The sequence below is a fragment of the Euleptes europaea genome, chromosome 10, assembly GCF_029931775.1.
Source record: "Euleptes europaea isolate rEulEur1 chromosome 10, rEulEur1.hap1, whole genome shotgun sequence".
NCBI classification, from domain to species: domain Eukaryota; kingdom Metazoa; phylum Chordata; class Lepidosauria; order Squamata; family Sphaerodactylidae; genus Euleptes; species Euleptes europaea.
Window position 1 is genome coordinate 11431987 of NC_079321.1, and position 17676 is coordinate 11449662.

The following is a 17676-nucleotide window of genomic DNA, read 5'->3' on the forward strand; positions in this document are numbered from 1 at the left end:
CAGAACAAGCTTCCACTTCTTGAGAATCAGAAAGTCTTCCATATCTGAGCTGCGTGTGAGGGGAGAAGGGAGCATGCAAGCCCAAGGAGGGTCATCTCCCACAATGACCAAACTATGGTTTGTTTAACCACATGATATCTTGTGTCTAACTGTGATCTTCACTGAACTCTTTCCTTCGCAGTTCACTGAACTAAGTTACAACCAGTTCAGGGCCCAGATGAAGCCAAGCATGGCAGAGCAGTAGCTTGCGGAAAGTTTGCTGAAGTGCTTAACAAGTTTGCTGAAGTGCTTTCTGCTCCATCTTAAGCCTCTAGAGCAGGGGTGTCAAACTCAATTGTTACAAGGCCGGATATAATATAAATCTCACTTGGTCAGGCCAGGCCATGCTTCGCCAGCCCTGACTGAGAGTGGGGTGGTGGTGGCTGTCTCGGCTGGATCACAGGCTAGATAAGAGCTCTCAAGGAGTCGGAGCCGGCCCGCAGACCTTATGCTCTAGAGGGCTATGTGCTCCTGCAGATTCAGAACAAAGCAGCAAGCATCTGCCTAACGAATATCTTCTTCAATGTGGCATCTCATTGGCAGGACTAGCCTAACATTTTCATGGCAAGTAGGAAGTCCAGGGCTGCTTCACGAAGGCAGGCTGTGGCAAACCACCTCTGAACATCTCTGGCCTTGAAAACTCCCATGATGGGTCGCCGTAAGTCAGCTGTGACTTGACAGCCCTTTCCACCACCCAAAGAACCACATGCATGGGATTGCAGCTTTTTACTTCTCTAACTGAGAGCCAGAATGGGGTAGTGGTTAAGAGCGGTGGTTTGGAGCGGTGGAGTCTGATCTGGAGAACTGGGTTTGATTCCCCACTCCTCCACATGAGCGGCGGAAGCTAATCTGGTGAACTGGATTTGTTTCCCCACTCCTTCTCCTCCTCCTCCTCCTTCGTAAGCTGCTGGGTACGGCTGGCTTTCGTCCTTCAAATCACTAACCCACTCTTCCTCCCTGCCCGTCCTTTCCCGATACTTGCTGTAGAAGTGATGCCTGGATGCAGCAGTGACTCATGTTTGTCCACAGGGCCCTTTGTTGTCAGCCTGGAAAAGAACTTTCACCTTCAGTCTTAAGTGTTTCAGGATACCCAGCGCGTACGTTTGGGCATCTGAAGCAGGTGGAGGTCATGTTAGCGCTCCTTCACTTTAAAATGCTGTTTGGCTGGGGAGAAAAGCTATTTATGTCTGGGAGGGGGGGATTGCTAAATGGTAGTGAGTAGTTTGGCCCTAAGGCTTCTCCTTGCTCTGAAAGAAGTTCTTGATTTGCATAATGCTCAACAAAAGCTCTTTGGCCCTTATGCCTTTGGGAAATCAGTTGATGGATGCACAGGAATAAAAGGGGATGGGAGATAGTCCAACTGCAGAGACTTTGCGAGTGGGTGTGAGATTGATGTGGTTCGAAGACTGGGCACTGACAATCGCTTTGAGCCATGGGAGGGGCCATGGCTCAGTGGTAGAGCATCTGCTTGGCATTCAGGAGGTCCCAGATTCAATCCCCGGCATTTCCAGTTAAAGGGACTAGGCAAGTAGGTGACGTGAAAGACCTCTGCCTGAGACCCTGGAGAGCCGCTGCCGGTCTGAGCAGACAATACCAACTTGGATGGACCGAGGGTCTGATTCAGTATAAGGCAGTTTCCTGTGTTCAAGTGAGTTTGAGAAGGGGTAATAGGCAACAAGCTTGGTCATTTTCGTCTGAGACAAGGAGGACATCCTGGCAAGTTTGGGTGCTCCTCTTTCCACCATCCTGGGAGGCAGGAACAAGACTGCTCTTTCGACCACCACCCCCATGGGGAGAAAAGGGCCCATCCTCTTCAGTTCTTTTCCTGCCTCCTCAGAGAGCGCATGGATTCCTTACGCTCCGTGAGACACCAATTCTCACATCGCGGTTAGATTGCAAGATCTTTCCTTGTCATGTGCCTAACCTTCCTTATTGAAATATTTGTCTTCCCCACAGGGGGAAAAAAGGCCATGTGTGTCCTCTGCCTGTCTCCCCTTTCCTCCCCCCCCCCACTTTTTAAGCAGATCATTATGGCTTCAGTAGACTCAGCCGCTGAAGTTGCATCTTCAGGAGAGCTAGAGAGCCGTGGAGGTGTGGGGAATCGAACCCGGTTCTCCAGATTAGAGTCCGTCGCTTTTAACTACTACATCACATTACTCCATGGTGGTGTTACTATTGTGTTTTTAATTGTGGTAAATTGCTTAGAGTCTTTTTTTTTATTATAAAAGTGGTAGGACAGTTTTATAAGCATCGATTAATTCAGTGTTTTATCATTATAGTGCGTTAAGCAGAATTAGCTGTATTGATTAAACATGCTTCCTTGTCCATTCCAGTAAATATTACTTCCTTGGAAATAATAGCATAGCCATTTTTTTTTGTTAGTGTGTGGGTACACTTGTGTTTTCAAGAAATCATTAGTTTTTCATTAGATGGAGGAATCAGGGACTGTATTCTGTAGTCTGGGCCATCACTTTGCAATGATGAATCCTTGGCAGTCATCCAGAGTCAGATTTCACTCCTGTACTAAATACCAGTTCTGCAGCATTTGAAAGTAGACTTCCAAAAGTGTCGTGATCAGTGGAGGTCTTGCTGGGGGAGCGAGGATCTTGCTTTCTTCCTTCACTTTTCTAAAAACCCCTCCTCTTTTCCTGCTTCTTTCTAGCCTTCCCACCCATCAGCCAACCTACATTTATCTGCTTCCCTTTCCTTCGTGCTTCCTGGCAGCCTCTACCCAGGAACACTATGGCTGAATAGTGCAGTGCTCTCCGCCTGGCCCCGTTAACACGATGGGGAACCCAAAAGGACTTGCAGAGGTCACTTCACCAGCGTGGTGTAGTAGTTAAGAGCAGTGGACTCTAATCAGGAGAACCGGGTTTGATTCCCCGCTACTCCTTGGATGCTCTCAGGTTCTAGTATTTTGGGAGAGGGAGACAAAGTTATTTCTGCCCACTCTCTCTACCCCATGCATAATTTTATAAACCTCTATGATGTCCCCTCTTAGTTGTCTCTTTTCTTAACTGAAAAGTCCCATTGCATTTGCAATGCGTTTAGGAGAAAAATTAAAGGGCGGGGGGAGGAACCTACCCAGGCTCTTCTGCATGGTATAGCAGAAGCCAGCGTGGTGTAGTGGTTAAGAGAAGTGGTTTGGAGTGGTGGACACTAATCTGGAGAACTGGGTTTGATTCCCCACTCCTCCACATGAGCAGTGGACACTAATCTGGTGAACCGGGTTGGTTTCCCCACTCCTACACATGAAACCAGCTGGATGATCTTGGGCTTGTCACAGCTATCTTGGAGCTGTCTCAGCCCCACCTACCTCACAGGGTGTCTGTTGTGGGGAGGGGAAGGGGATTGTAAACTGGTTTGATTCTTCCTTAAGTGGTGGAGAAAGTCGGCATATAAAAACCAGCTTTCCTCCTCCTCCTCCTCATAAGAACATAAGAAAGGAACCAAGGCCCATCAAGTCCAGCAGTCTGTTCACATAGTGGCCAACCAGGTGCCTCTAGGAAGCCACAAACAAAGCGACTGCAACAGCACCATCCTGCCTGTGTTCCATAGCCCCTAATATAATAGGCTTGCTCCTCTGATACTAGAGAGAATAGGTATGCAGCATGACTAGTATCCATTTTAACTAATAGCCATGAATACCCCTTTCCTCCATGAATATGTCCACTCCCCTCTTAAAGCCCTCCAAGCTGGCAGCCATCACCACATCCTGGGGCAGGGAGTTCCACAATTTAACTATGTGTTGTGTGAAAAAATACTTCCTTTTATCTGTTTTGAATCTGTCGCCCTCCAGCTTCAACAGATGACCTCGTGTTCTAGTATTATGGGAGAGGGAGAGCTGCCTCAGTTGTAGAAACAGCCTTTAGTTATTTATAAACTAAATAAGCATTCCTGTTTCGCTTTTCCCTAGTAGTACCTTCCTTAAAGTACAGTTTTTAGATTTGCGATAAGTAACCATCTGAACTAAGCCGTTGTCCATATATCAAAAATGCGGCCAGGGGAGGGAGGGAGAATGAAGCAAGTTTGTCTTTTTCAAGGCAACTGCGAAGTAGGGAGGAGTAGTAACACGACTTAATTAGCAGTTGCCACACATAAATTAAAGTTACTCCCTAGAACTAGTGACAGTGAGCCGTACAAAACTGTTCCTTTTGGAAAGCCTTTTTGAGGTGCGCTTGGTCAGGTGGGTGCAGCCGCCAAAGGCGAGCCCAGGGCAAAACCAGGAAGCTAACGCTTGAACTTTGTTCACTGGGGCATCTTTGTTTAAAGCTTCCTTCCAACACACACACACGCAAGCACACGCTCATGCGTCGCTGGGTGTGTTCAAGCAAATATGTCTTTAGACTTGGTGAGTTCGCTTAATTCTTTGTTTAAAAGCTGTAAATTATGGCACGCTTGTAAATTTTGGCAGCGGCGGTATAAACTCGGTGAAATGGTTATTGCTTAAGTTGGTTTGGATTTTCAAGCGATTAAGGTGAACGTTTTCTGCCAAACCACCCCACAAAGTTAATCCTTGTCGGTACTCTAAACTTTCCCAGAGTTGGACAGCTGTTTGGTCGTAGTTCAGTGTCGTCGTGCTTGGGTTTAGAGACCACTTTTTGGGGAAAAGTTGTATACCAACTCTTATGCATTTGAGTGAGTGTGTGAAGATTGTCTGATTTAAATTTAAACACTGGGAAATGGTGTTTCTGGTGGCAAGGTAAAAGTTCATGCCTCTGTTCAGGAAGTTTGCACAGTCTGTGTGTTTTTCCTTGGGCTGGCTTTTAAAATGACGGCGCAAACAGACACACCGACTGCCTATCTTTTCCTCAACCCCAGTGCAAACTATGATTAACTTTATTGGCTAAAATGCTTTTTTTTAAAACGTTGCCCTTCTGTGGAAAAGTCCTTAAACGTGGCTTTGAGTGTTCTCTTTAAAGAGCAGGAAATTGCATATCCCAGTATTTTCAATCAAAATCCTTCCTGCATACATTGTGGCAAAGTGAATGCAGATACACAGAGGTTTTTTGAGGAACAGGAGGGCATGGGGTTGCGTTCAGAATTTTATTTGGTGCAAAGTTATTTTAAGGATTAATTTAGTTGTTATAGTTATTTTCCATAGTGATTCATGGGAGCTGTATGTTCATTGTTTCGCATGAAGCTGCCTTCTACTCAATCAGACCCCTGGTCCATCAAAGTCAGTACTGTCCACTCAGGCGGGCAGCTGCTTTCCAGGGTCTCTGGTGTTGGTTTTTCACATCACCTTCCAAGGATTGAACCTGGCGCCTTCTGCATGCCAAGGAGATGCTGTACAACTGAGCTAGGGCCCCTCCCCAATTTTTTAGCATTTCATGTTTAAGGATGGTGTTAAACTTTGGACACAAAGACCAAATGAGCTTCTTAAGTATACTTTCAAAAGCAGAGGAAAAAAAGTTTGATGGGTGCAGAAAGCATCTACTGTGTATTGCCCTCAGTAAGAGCTCATCTTCAATGGGGCTGCCCTGCAATATGAACATATGAAGCTGCCTTCTACTGAATCAGACCTTTGGTCCATCAAAGTCAGTATTGTCTGACTGGCAGCGGCTTTCCAGGGTCTCAGGCAGAGGTCTTTCACATCACCTACTTGCCTAGTCCCTTTAACTGGAGATGCCGGGGATTGAACCTGGGACCTTCTGCATGCCAAGCAGAGGTTCTACCACTGAGCCACAGCCCCTCCCCAATAGTCTCTCAAGGCTAGCACACATCCCTAAAAGTGTAGGAGGTGTCCGTGGAGGAACCCCACCTGGCGACATCTCCCCAGCAGGTATCTACTGCATGTTTTGGGATACATATTGCAGGATATCATAGGGAGGCATCTTTAAGTTGATTCAAAGTCTAAAGTTGACCCCCAGATTATTTTTGGCCTATTTAAGCTAAGCGAGTGATAGTAAGTGAAGTTCGAAGTTGAAGACATGTAGGTCACATGTCTCCAGCTTCTGGTAAACAGTGTGTAGGTGTAAGTACAGGCTTTCTGCTTGATTTTCTTAGACTAGGAAGCTTTCATACTCCTGGCATCTGAAAACGTGGAGAGCTAATTCAAGCCCAGTAGCACTTTAGAGACCAATGAGATTTTGGGGATATATGCTTTTGAGAATCAAAGATCCCTTCATCAAATACCAACTCTGGCAAAGGGAGCTTTGACTCTTCGAAAGCTTACACCCCCAAAATCTCATTGGTCTCTAAGATGCTACTGGACTTGACTCTAGGTCTTCGACTGCAGACCAACACGGGTACCCTCCTGAGAACATGGATGGTCACAAGCGGTGGTCACTGTACTTGTCGAGAAAGGCACGTAAGATAAATGCAGGCCCATCCTCTGAAGGCAGTAGGAAAAGAGGAAGGACCAACATGAGATGGCAGGCCCCAGTCCTCAGTTTGCAAGACTTGAGCAAGGCTGTTCCTGATAGGATGTTTTGGAGGCCCTTAATTCATATGGTCATCGTTAGTTGGAAGCAACTTGAAGGTTCCTAACAAAGACTCTGTACTTAACTATAATAATGTTTAGTTACTAAAGTTTAGTAAACGGTGTTTCTTCTTTACATAGTTGCATTTAGAAGTTCTTCCTTTACTGACAGCGCTAAAATATAACAAATAAAAGCAAACTGTAAGGCAAGTTTATAAGCTTGTGTGTAACCTGAGCACCTGCCAAATCATAGGAATCTTTAGGACAGAATAGTCAAAAACCTGCAAAGTCTGTTTATACCACTGTAAAAAGTCCATTATTTTATGCATAGTAAGGGTGCTCCAGCAGATCAGTGCAGTTGTCTTTGCCAAATCAATTGAAATTCTGTTATAGCCCAAAATATTTTACTGTCGCTTAATTCTGGCAACGATATCTAAGCGAAGCTTTAATTGCAAGAGCTTGTTATGCAAGCCAGAAGCATCCTATGAGAGCTTCTTGATAGCAGTATAAACAAAGATGTCAGTTTATTCTTGTTTTCTTTCACACTTTTCTCTCTGCCACCACAGCGGCAGCCATTGCCTTTGCTTGCGCAAGGGTACTTCATCCTTACAATGGCAGAGCTTTATCGGAGATCGCCTCTAACCTTCTCGTGCTCATGTGCAGCAGGAGAGTTTGGGTAATGGCCTGTATGGGCAAGAATGTGGTGGCCACTTTTTTTAGAAGCTACTTGCTAGAGTAAGTGTAGAGTAGCTTTTAGAGAGTCATACTAGGGCCAAGATGACTGGGGAAGGCACTGGCAAACCACCCTGTAAACAAAGTCTTCCTAGTAAGTGTCAGGATGTGACGTCACCCCATGGGTCAGGAATGCCCCAGTGCTTGCACAGGGGACCTCTACCTTTTTACTAGAGCCAAGGAGATCTGTGTTCAAATCACCATTCACTTAAGAAACTTGCTCAGTGACCTTGGGTCAGTCGTATTCTCTCAGCCCAGCCTACTTCACAGGGTTGTTGTGAGGGTAAAATGGAGGAGCGGAGAAGCACGCTGCCATGACTTCCTTGGGATAAAAACATGATGGATAAAAGTAGGATATAAACTGTTCTGCATACAAAGAACAGCCAGTTTAGGTATGCTTTGATACGACACCTGCAGCAACCATGGCATGTTTCTGCCACGGTGCACTCATGCTTTGTGCTCTCTTCACAAATAAACGGTTTTCTTCCATCATTGGAAATAGAAGCAAACCCCGTGTGCTGGTAAAATTGAGTCCGCAGTGTGATGCGGTAGCTAATAAAGCAAATGCGATCTTGGGCTGCATCAACAGAAGTATAGTGTCCAGATCACGAGAAATGATGGTATCACTTTACTCTGCTCTGGTTAGACCTCACCTAGAGTATTGTGTTCAGTTTTGGGCACCATAATTTAAGAAAGATGTAGATAAGCTGGATGTAGATGTAGATGGTTTGGGGCACCACAATTTAAGAAAGATATAGACAAGTTGGAACGTGTCCAGAGGAGGGCAACAAAGATGGTGGGGGTCTGGAAACCAAGTCCTATGAAAAAAGGTTGAAAGAGCTGGGTATGTTTAGCTTGAAGAGGAGAAGACTGAGAGGGGATATGATAACCATCTTCAAGTACTTAAAGGGCTGTCATATAGAGGAGGGTGCTGAGTTGTTTTCTGTTGCCCCAGAAGGTCGGACCAGAACAACAGGTTGAAATTAAATCAAAAGAGTTTCCATTTAGACATTAGGAAGAATTTTCTAACAGAGCGGTTCCTCAGCGGAGCAGGCTTCCTCGGGAAGTGGGAAGTGTTCCTTCCCTGGAGATTTTTTAAGCAGAGGCTAGATGGCCATCTGTCAGCAATGCTGATTCTATGACCTTAGGCAGTTCATGAGAGGGAGGGCACCTTGGCCATCTTCTGGGCATGGAGTATCGATCACTGGGGGTGTGAGTGGGGGAGGTAGTTGGGAATTTGCTGCATTGTGCAGGGGGACTAGATGACCCTGGTGGTCCCTTCCAACTCTGTGATTCTATGATTCCTTGATGGCCAATTCAAGAGTTTGAATACTGTTGTTATTGTCCGACGGTTCCGGTTCCGGTTGAACTGAGAGCAGCGTTGTCATTGTCCTGAGACTCTTGTTTGGTCAAGGAAACAATGGGATTCTTTCGAAGGAGGCTTTTATTTTTTGCCATGGTGAACTTGTATAGGTTGGGGTATGGGAGTTATTACTTTCCAGGTTTAATTGTCTCCAGTCTGGACCAAATGCAAGGTGTGACCCCACTCCCAAACCGGTGAACTTGTGCAAGCCTGCCCAGAATCACTGCTAGCATCAGTTCATATTTTATGACAACCAAGATGTGGCAGTTGGGGGGGGGGGGGTTAAGTCTTTTTCTCTCCGTTCTGGCTTTCATAAACAAGAGAAATGGGAAAGTCTGTAGCTGTTGGGTGTGGTGTAAAATCTTGTCTGGGGAGAAAAGAAGGCCAAAGAGGAGTTTGTATTTCCCCTGCTAACAGCCTGCGTGTCTTCCTACGCGGACACATTTTGAAAAAGATGTTTTAAATCTATGACTTGCATTTGATTGTCATGGCTGTGTAAAATTGGTTATTTTCTGGTACAATGGAAAGCAGTTGAAAGTTTGAGACCTGACATGATATACCATCAAATGGAAATTCTGGGTAAGAGAAATTATTGGTTAATAACTCAGATAAGTACTAGAGAAGGTAACCCCCCCCCCCCCAATAACAAATTAAAATGGCATTGCAGTTAGGAAATATATTCCAAGGGAATTTGGCTTGAACTTTACCTTGGTGTGAGCACTCTGTTGGAAAAAACTGCTACTGTTAAGATTAGTTCATCACATTGCTCAGCTTCTCCGTCAGTGTTTCCCTTCACGTGCCCGGCACACCATATCCGAGCCAGATTGTCAAACAAGCTGCCTGTCAGATCTTCTTTTAGTTGATCGTAACTTTGAGAGCCAGCGTGGCGTAGTGGTTAAGAGAGGCAGACTCTAATCTGGAGAACCGGGTTCGATTCCCTGTTCCTCCACACAAAGCTTGTTGGGTGACCTTGGGTCAGTCACAGTTCTCTCAGGACTCTCTCAGCCCACACTCGCAGGCAGTGGCAAACCACCTCTGAATGTCTCTTGCCTTGAAAACCCTACGGGGTCGCCATAAACCAGCTGTGGCTTCATGGCACGCACACACACAACTTAAGAACATATGAAAAGCCATGCTGGATCAGACCAAGGCCCAGCAGTCCGTTCGCACAGGGGCCAACCAGGTGCCTCTAGGAAGCCCACAAACAAGACAACTGCAGCAGCACTGTCCTGCCTGTGTTCCACAGCCCCTAATATATTCGGCGTGCTCCTCTGGTCCTGGAGAGAATAGGTGTGCCTCTTGACTAGTATCCATTTTGACTAGGAGCCATGAATACTCTCTTCCATGAACATGGCACTCCCCTCTTAAAGCCTTCCAAGTTGGCGGCCATCACCACATCCTGGGGCAGGGAGTTCCACAATTTAACTATGCGTTGTGTAAAGATATATTTCCTTTTATCTGTTTTGAATCTCTCACCCTCCAGCTTCAGCAGATGACCCCGTGTTCTAGTATTATGAGAGAGGGAGACAAGCTTCTCCCTGACCACTATCTCCACTCTCTGCATAATTTTATAGCCCTCTATCATGCCTCCCCTGAACTGCCTTCTTTCCAAGCTAAACAGCCCTAAGCGTTTTAACTGCTCCTCACAGGGCAGTTGCTCTAGTCCCCTGATCATTTTGGTTGTTCTTTTCTGCACCTTGTATCATTGAATGGGCCAAGTGCCTTGATTTAATGTACGATAAGATGTTTGAACGCTTGTGGAAATTTAGATTTCCAGTGGCTTCGATTGCACTATTTTTGTTCTAGTTTGACTCTGTTTATACTTTGACGGTGATTAATATATTTAAGGTTGCACTAGGTAAACAGTCATTAGAAGTCAAACTGAGTAATACTACCTAATGACTTAAAGGCATGAATTTCCTGTTAGCTAGTACTGGATGGCCAAGGTTAGCCTGATCTCGTCAGATCTTGTGAGCTAAGCAGGGTCGGCCCTGATTAGTACTTGGATGAGAGACCACCAAAGAATACCAGGGTCGCTCTACAGAGGAAGGCACTGGCAGATTTGAAACTTTAGTACTTTTCTTGTCATGTCCTTTATCAAAAACTTGTATAGAAGTCCGAGTATATAATGCCTACTGAATCACCCTTATCTACAGGCTTACTGAAGAACTCCAAAAGGTTAACGAAGCAGGACTCTGCAAATGCCTTTGTGACGCTTCCTCGGCAAATCTTGTTCTTCTGTATGTTTAATATTTCTGTCTCTCTTCATGGTTTTCACCAGTTTACTTGGAACAGAGGTTAGATGTTGAGGCATGGCTTGTAACTTCCTGAATTCCCCTTGGAGAGACAGCATGGTGTAGTGGTTAAGAGCAGTGGTTTGGAGTGGGGGAGTCTGATCTGGAGAACCTGATTCCCCACTCCTCCACATGAGCGGGGGAGGCTAAGATTGGTGAACTGGATTTGTTTCCCCCCCCCCACTTCACATGAAGCCAGCTGGGTGACCTTGGGCTAGTCACAACTCTCTAAGCCTCACCTACCTCACAGGGTGTCTGATGTGGAGTGGGAAAGGGAAGGTGATTGTAAGTCGGTTTGATTCTTCCTTAAGTGGTAGAGAAAATAAGTCGGTATATAAAAACCAACTCTTCTTTATCATCCTTTAAAAAACAACTACAGATGATAACAATGGTTACTTTCCAGCCCTTTCCTCACAAATTGCACATTACTGCTTAGAGTTCAGCCATTTCAATCATGGATTCTTTAACATCCCTTAACATCTGGACCCAGTAACATGTTAGTAAATTAGCTCATTTGCATTGGTGCTGTAGGAAAAGACCTGTATCTGTCTCAGTATATATAGTTATGCCTTTCTTAGATGCTGCAGTTGAAATTTGCATATGTTGGCAGCCTGCATGCAGATTTTGGTACTAGTCTAAAGATCTTTGCATATGCTAAGAGGTGGTTAAGGCTGAGGGACCAGCTAGGATAGTTTGCCTCTGGAGAACTGTGTGTGTGTGTGTGTGTGTGTATTAAGTGCCACCATGGCGACCCTATGAATCAATGTCCTCCAAAACATCCTGTTGTTAACGGCCTTGCTCAGATGGCTTCCTTTATAGTCATAGAATCATAGAGTTGGAAGGGACCACCAGGGTCATCTAGTCCAACCCCCCACCACACACACACCCAGTGACCCATACTCCATGCCCAGAAGATGGCCAAGATGCCCTCCCTCTCATGATCTGCCCAAGGTCATAGAATCAGCATTGCTGACAGATGGCCATCTAGCCTCTTCTTAAAAACCTCCAGGGAAGGAGAGCTTACCACCTCCTGAGGAAGCCTGTTCCACTGAGGAACCACTTTAACTGTTAGAAAGTTCTTCCTGTTGTTTAGCTGGAAACTCTTTTAATTTAATTTCAACCGTTGGTTCTGGTCTGACCTTCTGGGGCAACAGAAAACAGCTTGGCACCATCCTCTATATGACAGCCCTTCAAGTCAATCCATCTCATGTTGGATCTTCTTCTTTTCCTACTGCCTTCAATGTTTCCTAGCATGATTGTCTTTTCCAGTGACTCTGGTCTTCCCATAGTGTGACCAAACTATGATATCCTGAATTTAGTTGTTTTAGCTTCCAGGGAGAGTTCAGGCTTCAACTACACAGCTCCTAAAAGATTTTGGAATTCTCTATAGGAAGTTATGGGAGAATATGAAGGATGCTGTTTTGATGCCCTATTTAAGAATGTAGAATAAGGGTTCCAAGGGGCTATTGACAGTCTCCCTCAGCCATTACTTTGTTGGACAATTGCTCCTTTGTTTATTGAAAAATGTAAGTGTTTAATATCAGAAGCAACTCCTTCTCATAGTCCCTTGGATGAATTCGATCTGCTCTCCTTCGAGGTTATGGAAGCCACCATATGCAAACTGAACGTGCGTCTGGCATGGCTGTTGAAGGTCAGCCATTTGTGAGCCTGATGAATTTCTGACTATGCGTGTTAATGTCTCTTTGAACGAGGGTAGGTTCCTTCAAATGCTGAGGAACGATACTGTCTGACTCTATATTTTAACAAAGGCAGGAGAACTTGGTCAATCTTCCTTTTTAGGAAAAGTGATAGAATGTGTGGCGAACATTTTTGGATGCCTTCCTTGGCCCTTTTCCAGTTCAGTTTCTAGCTTGGTTATGTGACAGATAGCTTTAGTAGCTTGGGTGGGTGGTTTGGCGTTGGAGATCAGTAGAGGAGTACTTCTCTAGTTTTATTGCATTTTACGTAGAGCTTCTCTTGTGGATATCTCGGAAGTGTTCATACCAAATGAAAGCATTTGCCTTTGGGAAAGATTTGGGTAGCATGCCCGTATCCTATTCATACCACATCAGTCGCTCTGGCTGCTTGTAAGCTTTGAGACCCAACCTTGAGCAATTTCTGCAATTTCCATGTGGAATTTCTTACTTTGAGTCATAAATGCAATTTGCAGGAAATGCTTGAGTTGACTATCCTGTGTCTAGGTGTTGGCAAGTACTGTTTCATCCATGATGAGAGGGAGGGCATCTTGGCCATATTCTGGTCACTAGGGGTGGAGGGGGGGGGAGATAGTTGTGAATTTCCTGCATTGTGCAGGGGGTTGGACTTGATGACCCTGGTGGTGCCTTCCAATTCTATGATTCTCTGTGTGAAATATAACCGCTGGTTTGCTGTGGCTTTTCTGTGACTGGTCATTGTTCCCCCAAACTTTTTTAATGGCATACCAATTTTGTAGCATGACCAGGATTAAATCCTTTTTGATAAAAAAAAATATTTTTCAGGAGGTGAAGAAGGAGCCAGAAACTAAAGACGAGAGCCTGCCAGTCAAGAGGGAGAGGCATGGAAATGTCGCCAGCCTCGTTCAGCGGATGAGTACCTATGGACTTCCAGCAGGAGCCTTCCAACCCCATTCCAAAGGCTTCAAGAAGAGTACGTAGCGTTTTCCTCGGTAGCGAAAACACTCCGTTGTCATCCCTTCACTTGGGTCCTAGGAGTCAAAGGCTGTTTCTTACAGCAGGGGTCCCCCAACCTTGTTGAGCCTGTTGGGTACATTTAGAACTCTGGCTCAGCATGGTGGGCGCAGCCGCAAAATGGCTGCCGCAGGAGGCGGAGCCAGCCACAAAATGGCTGCCGCAGCTTAACTTCAGTCACACAGTGCAGATCCCTGTGCTGTGATGGCAGCTGCTGCCAAAGCAACATTCAAAATAAAATCTGCACAGCCAATCAGAAGCCTTGCAGGGCAAAAACACTACCTAAAAATACTTGGTGGGCAACAGAAAGGGTGCGAGAGTAAAGACACTTCCTATGTTTGGGGGAGAAATTTACCCCCACCCCCATTTTTTAAAAGGTTTTGAATTTTACAGCATACCTTGGTGGGCATTAGGAAGAAAATAAAAACACCAGAAGATGTAGACCCATTTCTGGCTCTTCATCATGCTTCCTGTAGATTGGATCTTGATCCAAAGAGCAGTCAGAAGGGGCTGGGGGAAGAACCGAGATTTCACTGCGGAATCTGCCCTAACAGGTTTTCACGAAAATGTAAAGTGACTTTCACAGTATTTACCGTCTGCTGATTTGTTTTGGTTCCTTTGTACTGACGCGCTTCTCACTTTTTAACAGGATCGAAAAAGCGGCAGTGTAAAGTTATGTTTGAGTACACTCCTCAAAACGAGGATGAGTTGGAGCTGAAACTGGGAGATGTTATAGACATTAATGAAGAGGTAAGCCATTTTTACACATGTGCATGTCTAAAATTAAAATTCACGCAGAAAAAACAAGAGATAAAATACAGTTTTCTGACCTCTCAAATCACTAAAATTCGATGATTTGTATGTCTGATTTAGCATTAGGGGGAAAAGCTGTGAAACTACATGTTTATATGCTTGGTAGCTGCAGAAGAATTATAAAATAAATGGTCACAACTGATTCTTTTTTTAGGGCTGGGTGACCCCCCTGCTTGATTTACCAGGTTCAATTCCCCCACTCCTGCATGCAAAGCCTGCTGGGTGACCTTGGGCCAGTCACTGTTTTCCCCAGACTCTCTCAGCCTCACCTATCTCACAAGAAGGTCGGTCCAGAACCAACGGATTGAAAAATTAAATCAAAAGAGTTTCCACCTAGACATTAGGAAGAATTTTCTAACAGTTAGAGTGGTTCTTCAGTGGAACAGGCTTCCTCAGGATGTGGTGAGCTCTCCTTCTCTGGAGGTTTTTAAGCAGAGGCTAGATGGCCATCTGTCAGCAATGCTGATTCTATGACCTTAGGCAGATCATGAGAGGGAGGGCATCTCGGCCATCTTCTGGGCATGGAGTAGGGGTCACTGGGGGTGTGAGGGGGAGGTAGTTGTGAATTTCCTGCATTGTGCAGGGGGTTGGACTAGATGACCTTGGTGGTCCCTTTACGATTCTATAGGCATGGGACACCTGGGAACAGATATGTTCCAGGGCTCCAGAAGACTCTTACCCTGGATTCCTAACCCCTGGGACAGTGCTGACGGGCAAGGGTCTTTTATGCATGGGCACTGTGATCTACTTTCTTCACTGGTCCGACTTGGTTTTTCGTTGGGGTTATGAATGAGTTTTCCGTCCCTTAGAGATGACCTTGCGCCCAGCTCTCGCGATGTCCAGGTCTTCCCAATCCTATTAAAACCGATTCTTCTATTTCCCCTGAGATCAGCCCGGGACAAATCGTCCTCATCCCCATATAAGCCAAAGCATGGGACAGGGGAGCTGGGCTGTATGATGTTTTTCTCACAGTAAGCAGTACAGCCTATTACAAAGTGGCATTTTCAAGGGGTGGGGACTCAGATGCTTCCAGGTTTTTACTGGTTATTTCCTTCTGAGCAGACATTTGTCTCACATAAAAATGGCTTTTAAAACGACACTTGGGTTTCTCCCCCCCCCCCAATTCCTTTTAAAAAGCTTCGTTTTGTGAAATGGTTTTTAAAGTGGCACTTGGGTTTCCACCAGGGGGAGAGGGGAACTGGACGTTTCCCCCCACAGTAAGCTCTACAGCCAATTACAAAGCAGTGTTTTATTTATTTGTTTTATTTGTTTTTCAAACGTATAGCCTGCCCTCATTCCTGGCAAGCCAGGCTTAGAGTGGGTAGGTAAAAAAGGTAAAGGTCCCCGGTGCAAGCACTGAGTCATTCCTGACCCATGGGGTGACGTCATGGGTAACAACCTCTAAAATACATAACACCATCAAACATCAATAAAACCTCAGCAACATCAATAAAACCCCGTAATATCAACCATGAACAGGTGGCCTTCAAAATAACGCAGATGTCACCATGAAACTGGATTTCAGCAGGTCCGCCCCCCACAGATGTCAAGAGTAGGGGGGGGAGGATGGGGAGGCCAGTAATGTTGGATCCTCTCGTGGCTGCCGTCAGTTATAGGCCTGGCAGAATAGTTCCGTTTTACAGGCCCTGCGGAGCTCCTTAAGATCCCGCAGGGCCCTGATGTCACCAGGAAGACTATTCCACCAGGCTAGGGCCAGAGCCAAAAAACCCTGGCCCTTGTTGAGGACAGCCACTCATTCTTTGGGCCGGGGACCACCAGCAAATTACTGTTGGTGGAGCTCCTTGGGGGGCATACCAGGAGAGGCGGTCCTGCAGGTACAATGATTTAGAATCACAGAATCCTAGAGTTGGAAGGGACCACCAGGGTCATCTAGTCCAACCCCCTGCACAATGCAGGAAATTCACAACTACCTCCCCCTCACACCCCCAGTGACCCCTACTCCATGCCCAGAAGATAGTTTTCAAGGGGCGGGGACTCAGACGCTTCCTGTTTTTTGCCAGCGCATAGCATTTTTAGGATTTGCAACAGAATAGTGTGGGTCAAAAGAGCATCGAATCCCAGGTAGCACTCCCATGCATAAAAGACTTCCCTGCTTCCATCACCCACAAGACCAGGAAGTGGGAAGGGCGTTTTTGTCTGGCTTAGATGATGGTGCAAGGCACAGAACACCTCCCAGGGCTGCAGCGCTTGCCTCAGATTGTAGGTGAGCACTTTGAGCTTCCAATGTTTGTCAACCAAACCCACTAATTACAAACTGTGTTGGCACCATTCATTTTTTGTTTTGCAAAGAGCTGCAGGTCTGAAGGACAGAATAATTCTAATCACTTTGCAGCATTCACGGTCTGTGCTTGTGTTCGTGCCGCTTTTCCTGTGAACATAATATATTGCCTAAGGCGGTGAACTCCCTCTTGTGGCTACTGTTTTATGCTGATATAAATATTGTAAGATTAGGTGAATGGAATATTCTGAAAGAGGATATCTGCTGTTGGAGATATCCAGAGTGTTCTAATAAAGAAGCAGAGCTGGGTGGTGTAGTTTGAACATAAACGGTTGTCTGGATGTTGCAAAACAATAAGGAAGCTGAATTAAAAGACAGGAGAAGTGGCTGCGGTGTCTTCAGCTGACCGGTTTATTGGGGGCTTTCGTAATCTGTAGCCTGTTTCAATAAATGAGTGGAATTGACTGAGTAACAGAAACGTAAGAGCTGGAAGGGATCTCAGGGGTCATCTAGTCCAACCCCCTGTGCAATGCAGGAAATTCACAACTACCTCATCCTCCCATCTCCCCCAGTGACCCCTGTTCTATGCCCAGAAGAAGGCAAAAAACCTGAAAAGCATGCTGGTGAACTTTCAAGTGTAGAAAAATAAGAGTTGGTTTTTACATGCCAACTTTCTCTACCAATTAAGGAAGAATCAAATCTGCTTACAATCGCCTTCCCTTCCTCTCCCCACAACAGACACCCTGCGAGGTAGGTGAGGCTGAGAGAGTTCTTAATAGAACTGTGAGTAGCCCAAGGTCACTCCTCATGTGGAGGAGTGGGGAATCAAACCCGATTCTCCAGATTAGTGTCCGCTGCTCATGTGGAGGAGTGGGGAATTAAACCCGGTTCACCAGATGAGTCCATCCCTCCAAACCACCGCTCTTAACCACTGCACCACACTGGCTCTCCGGTAGTTATGCAGCCAAACGCTATGAACGCATGAAGCTGCCTTATACTGTTCAGACCACTGCTCCTCTTCTCCAGACTAATCATTCCCAAGATACTCCTTGTTGTTTTTCTCGATCTCCACTGCTACCATTGTG

General features: G+C 45.7%; 1 protein-coding gene across 1 annotated transcript in view; it reads left to right on the top strand.

The window, feature by feature from the left end:
• CD2AP (CD2 associated protein) overlaps nt 1-17676 on the top strand; it is a 113824-nt gene that overhangs the window by 69722 nt on the left and 26426 nt on the right. The window contains exons 5-6 of the mRNA XM_056856843.1: nt 13351-13498; nt 14189-14289. Coding sequence (XP_056712821.1) covers nt 13351-13498; nt 14189-14289 — 249 coding nt within the window. The remainder of the gene's footprint in view (nt 1-13350; nt 13499-14188; nt 14290-17676) is intronic.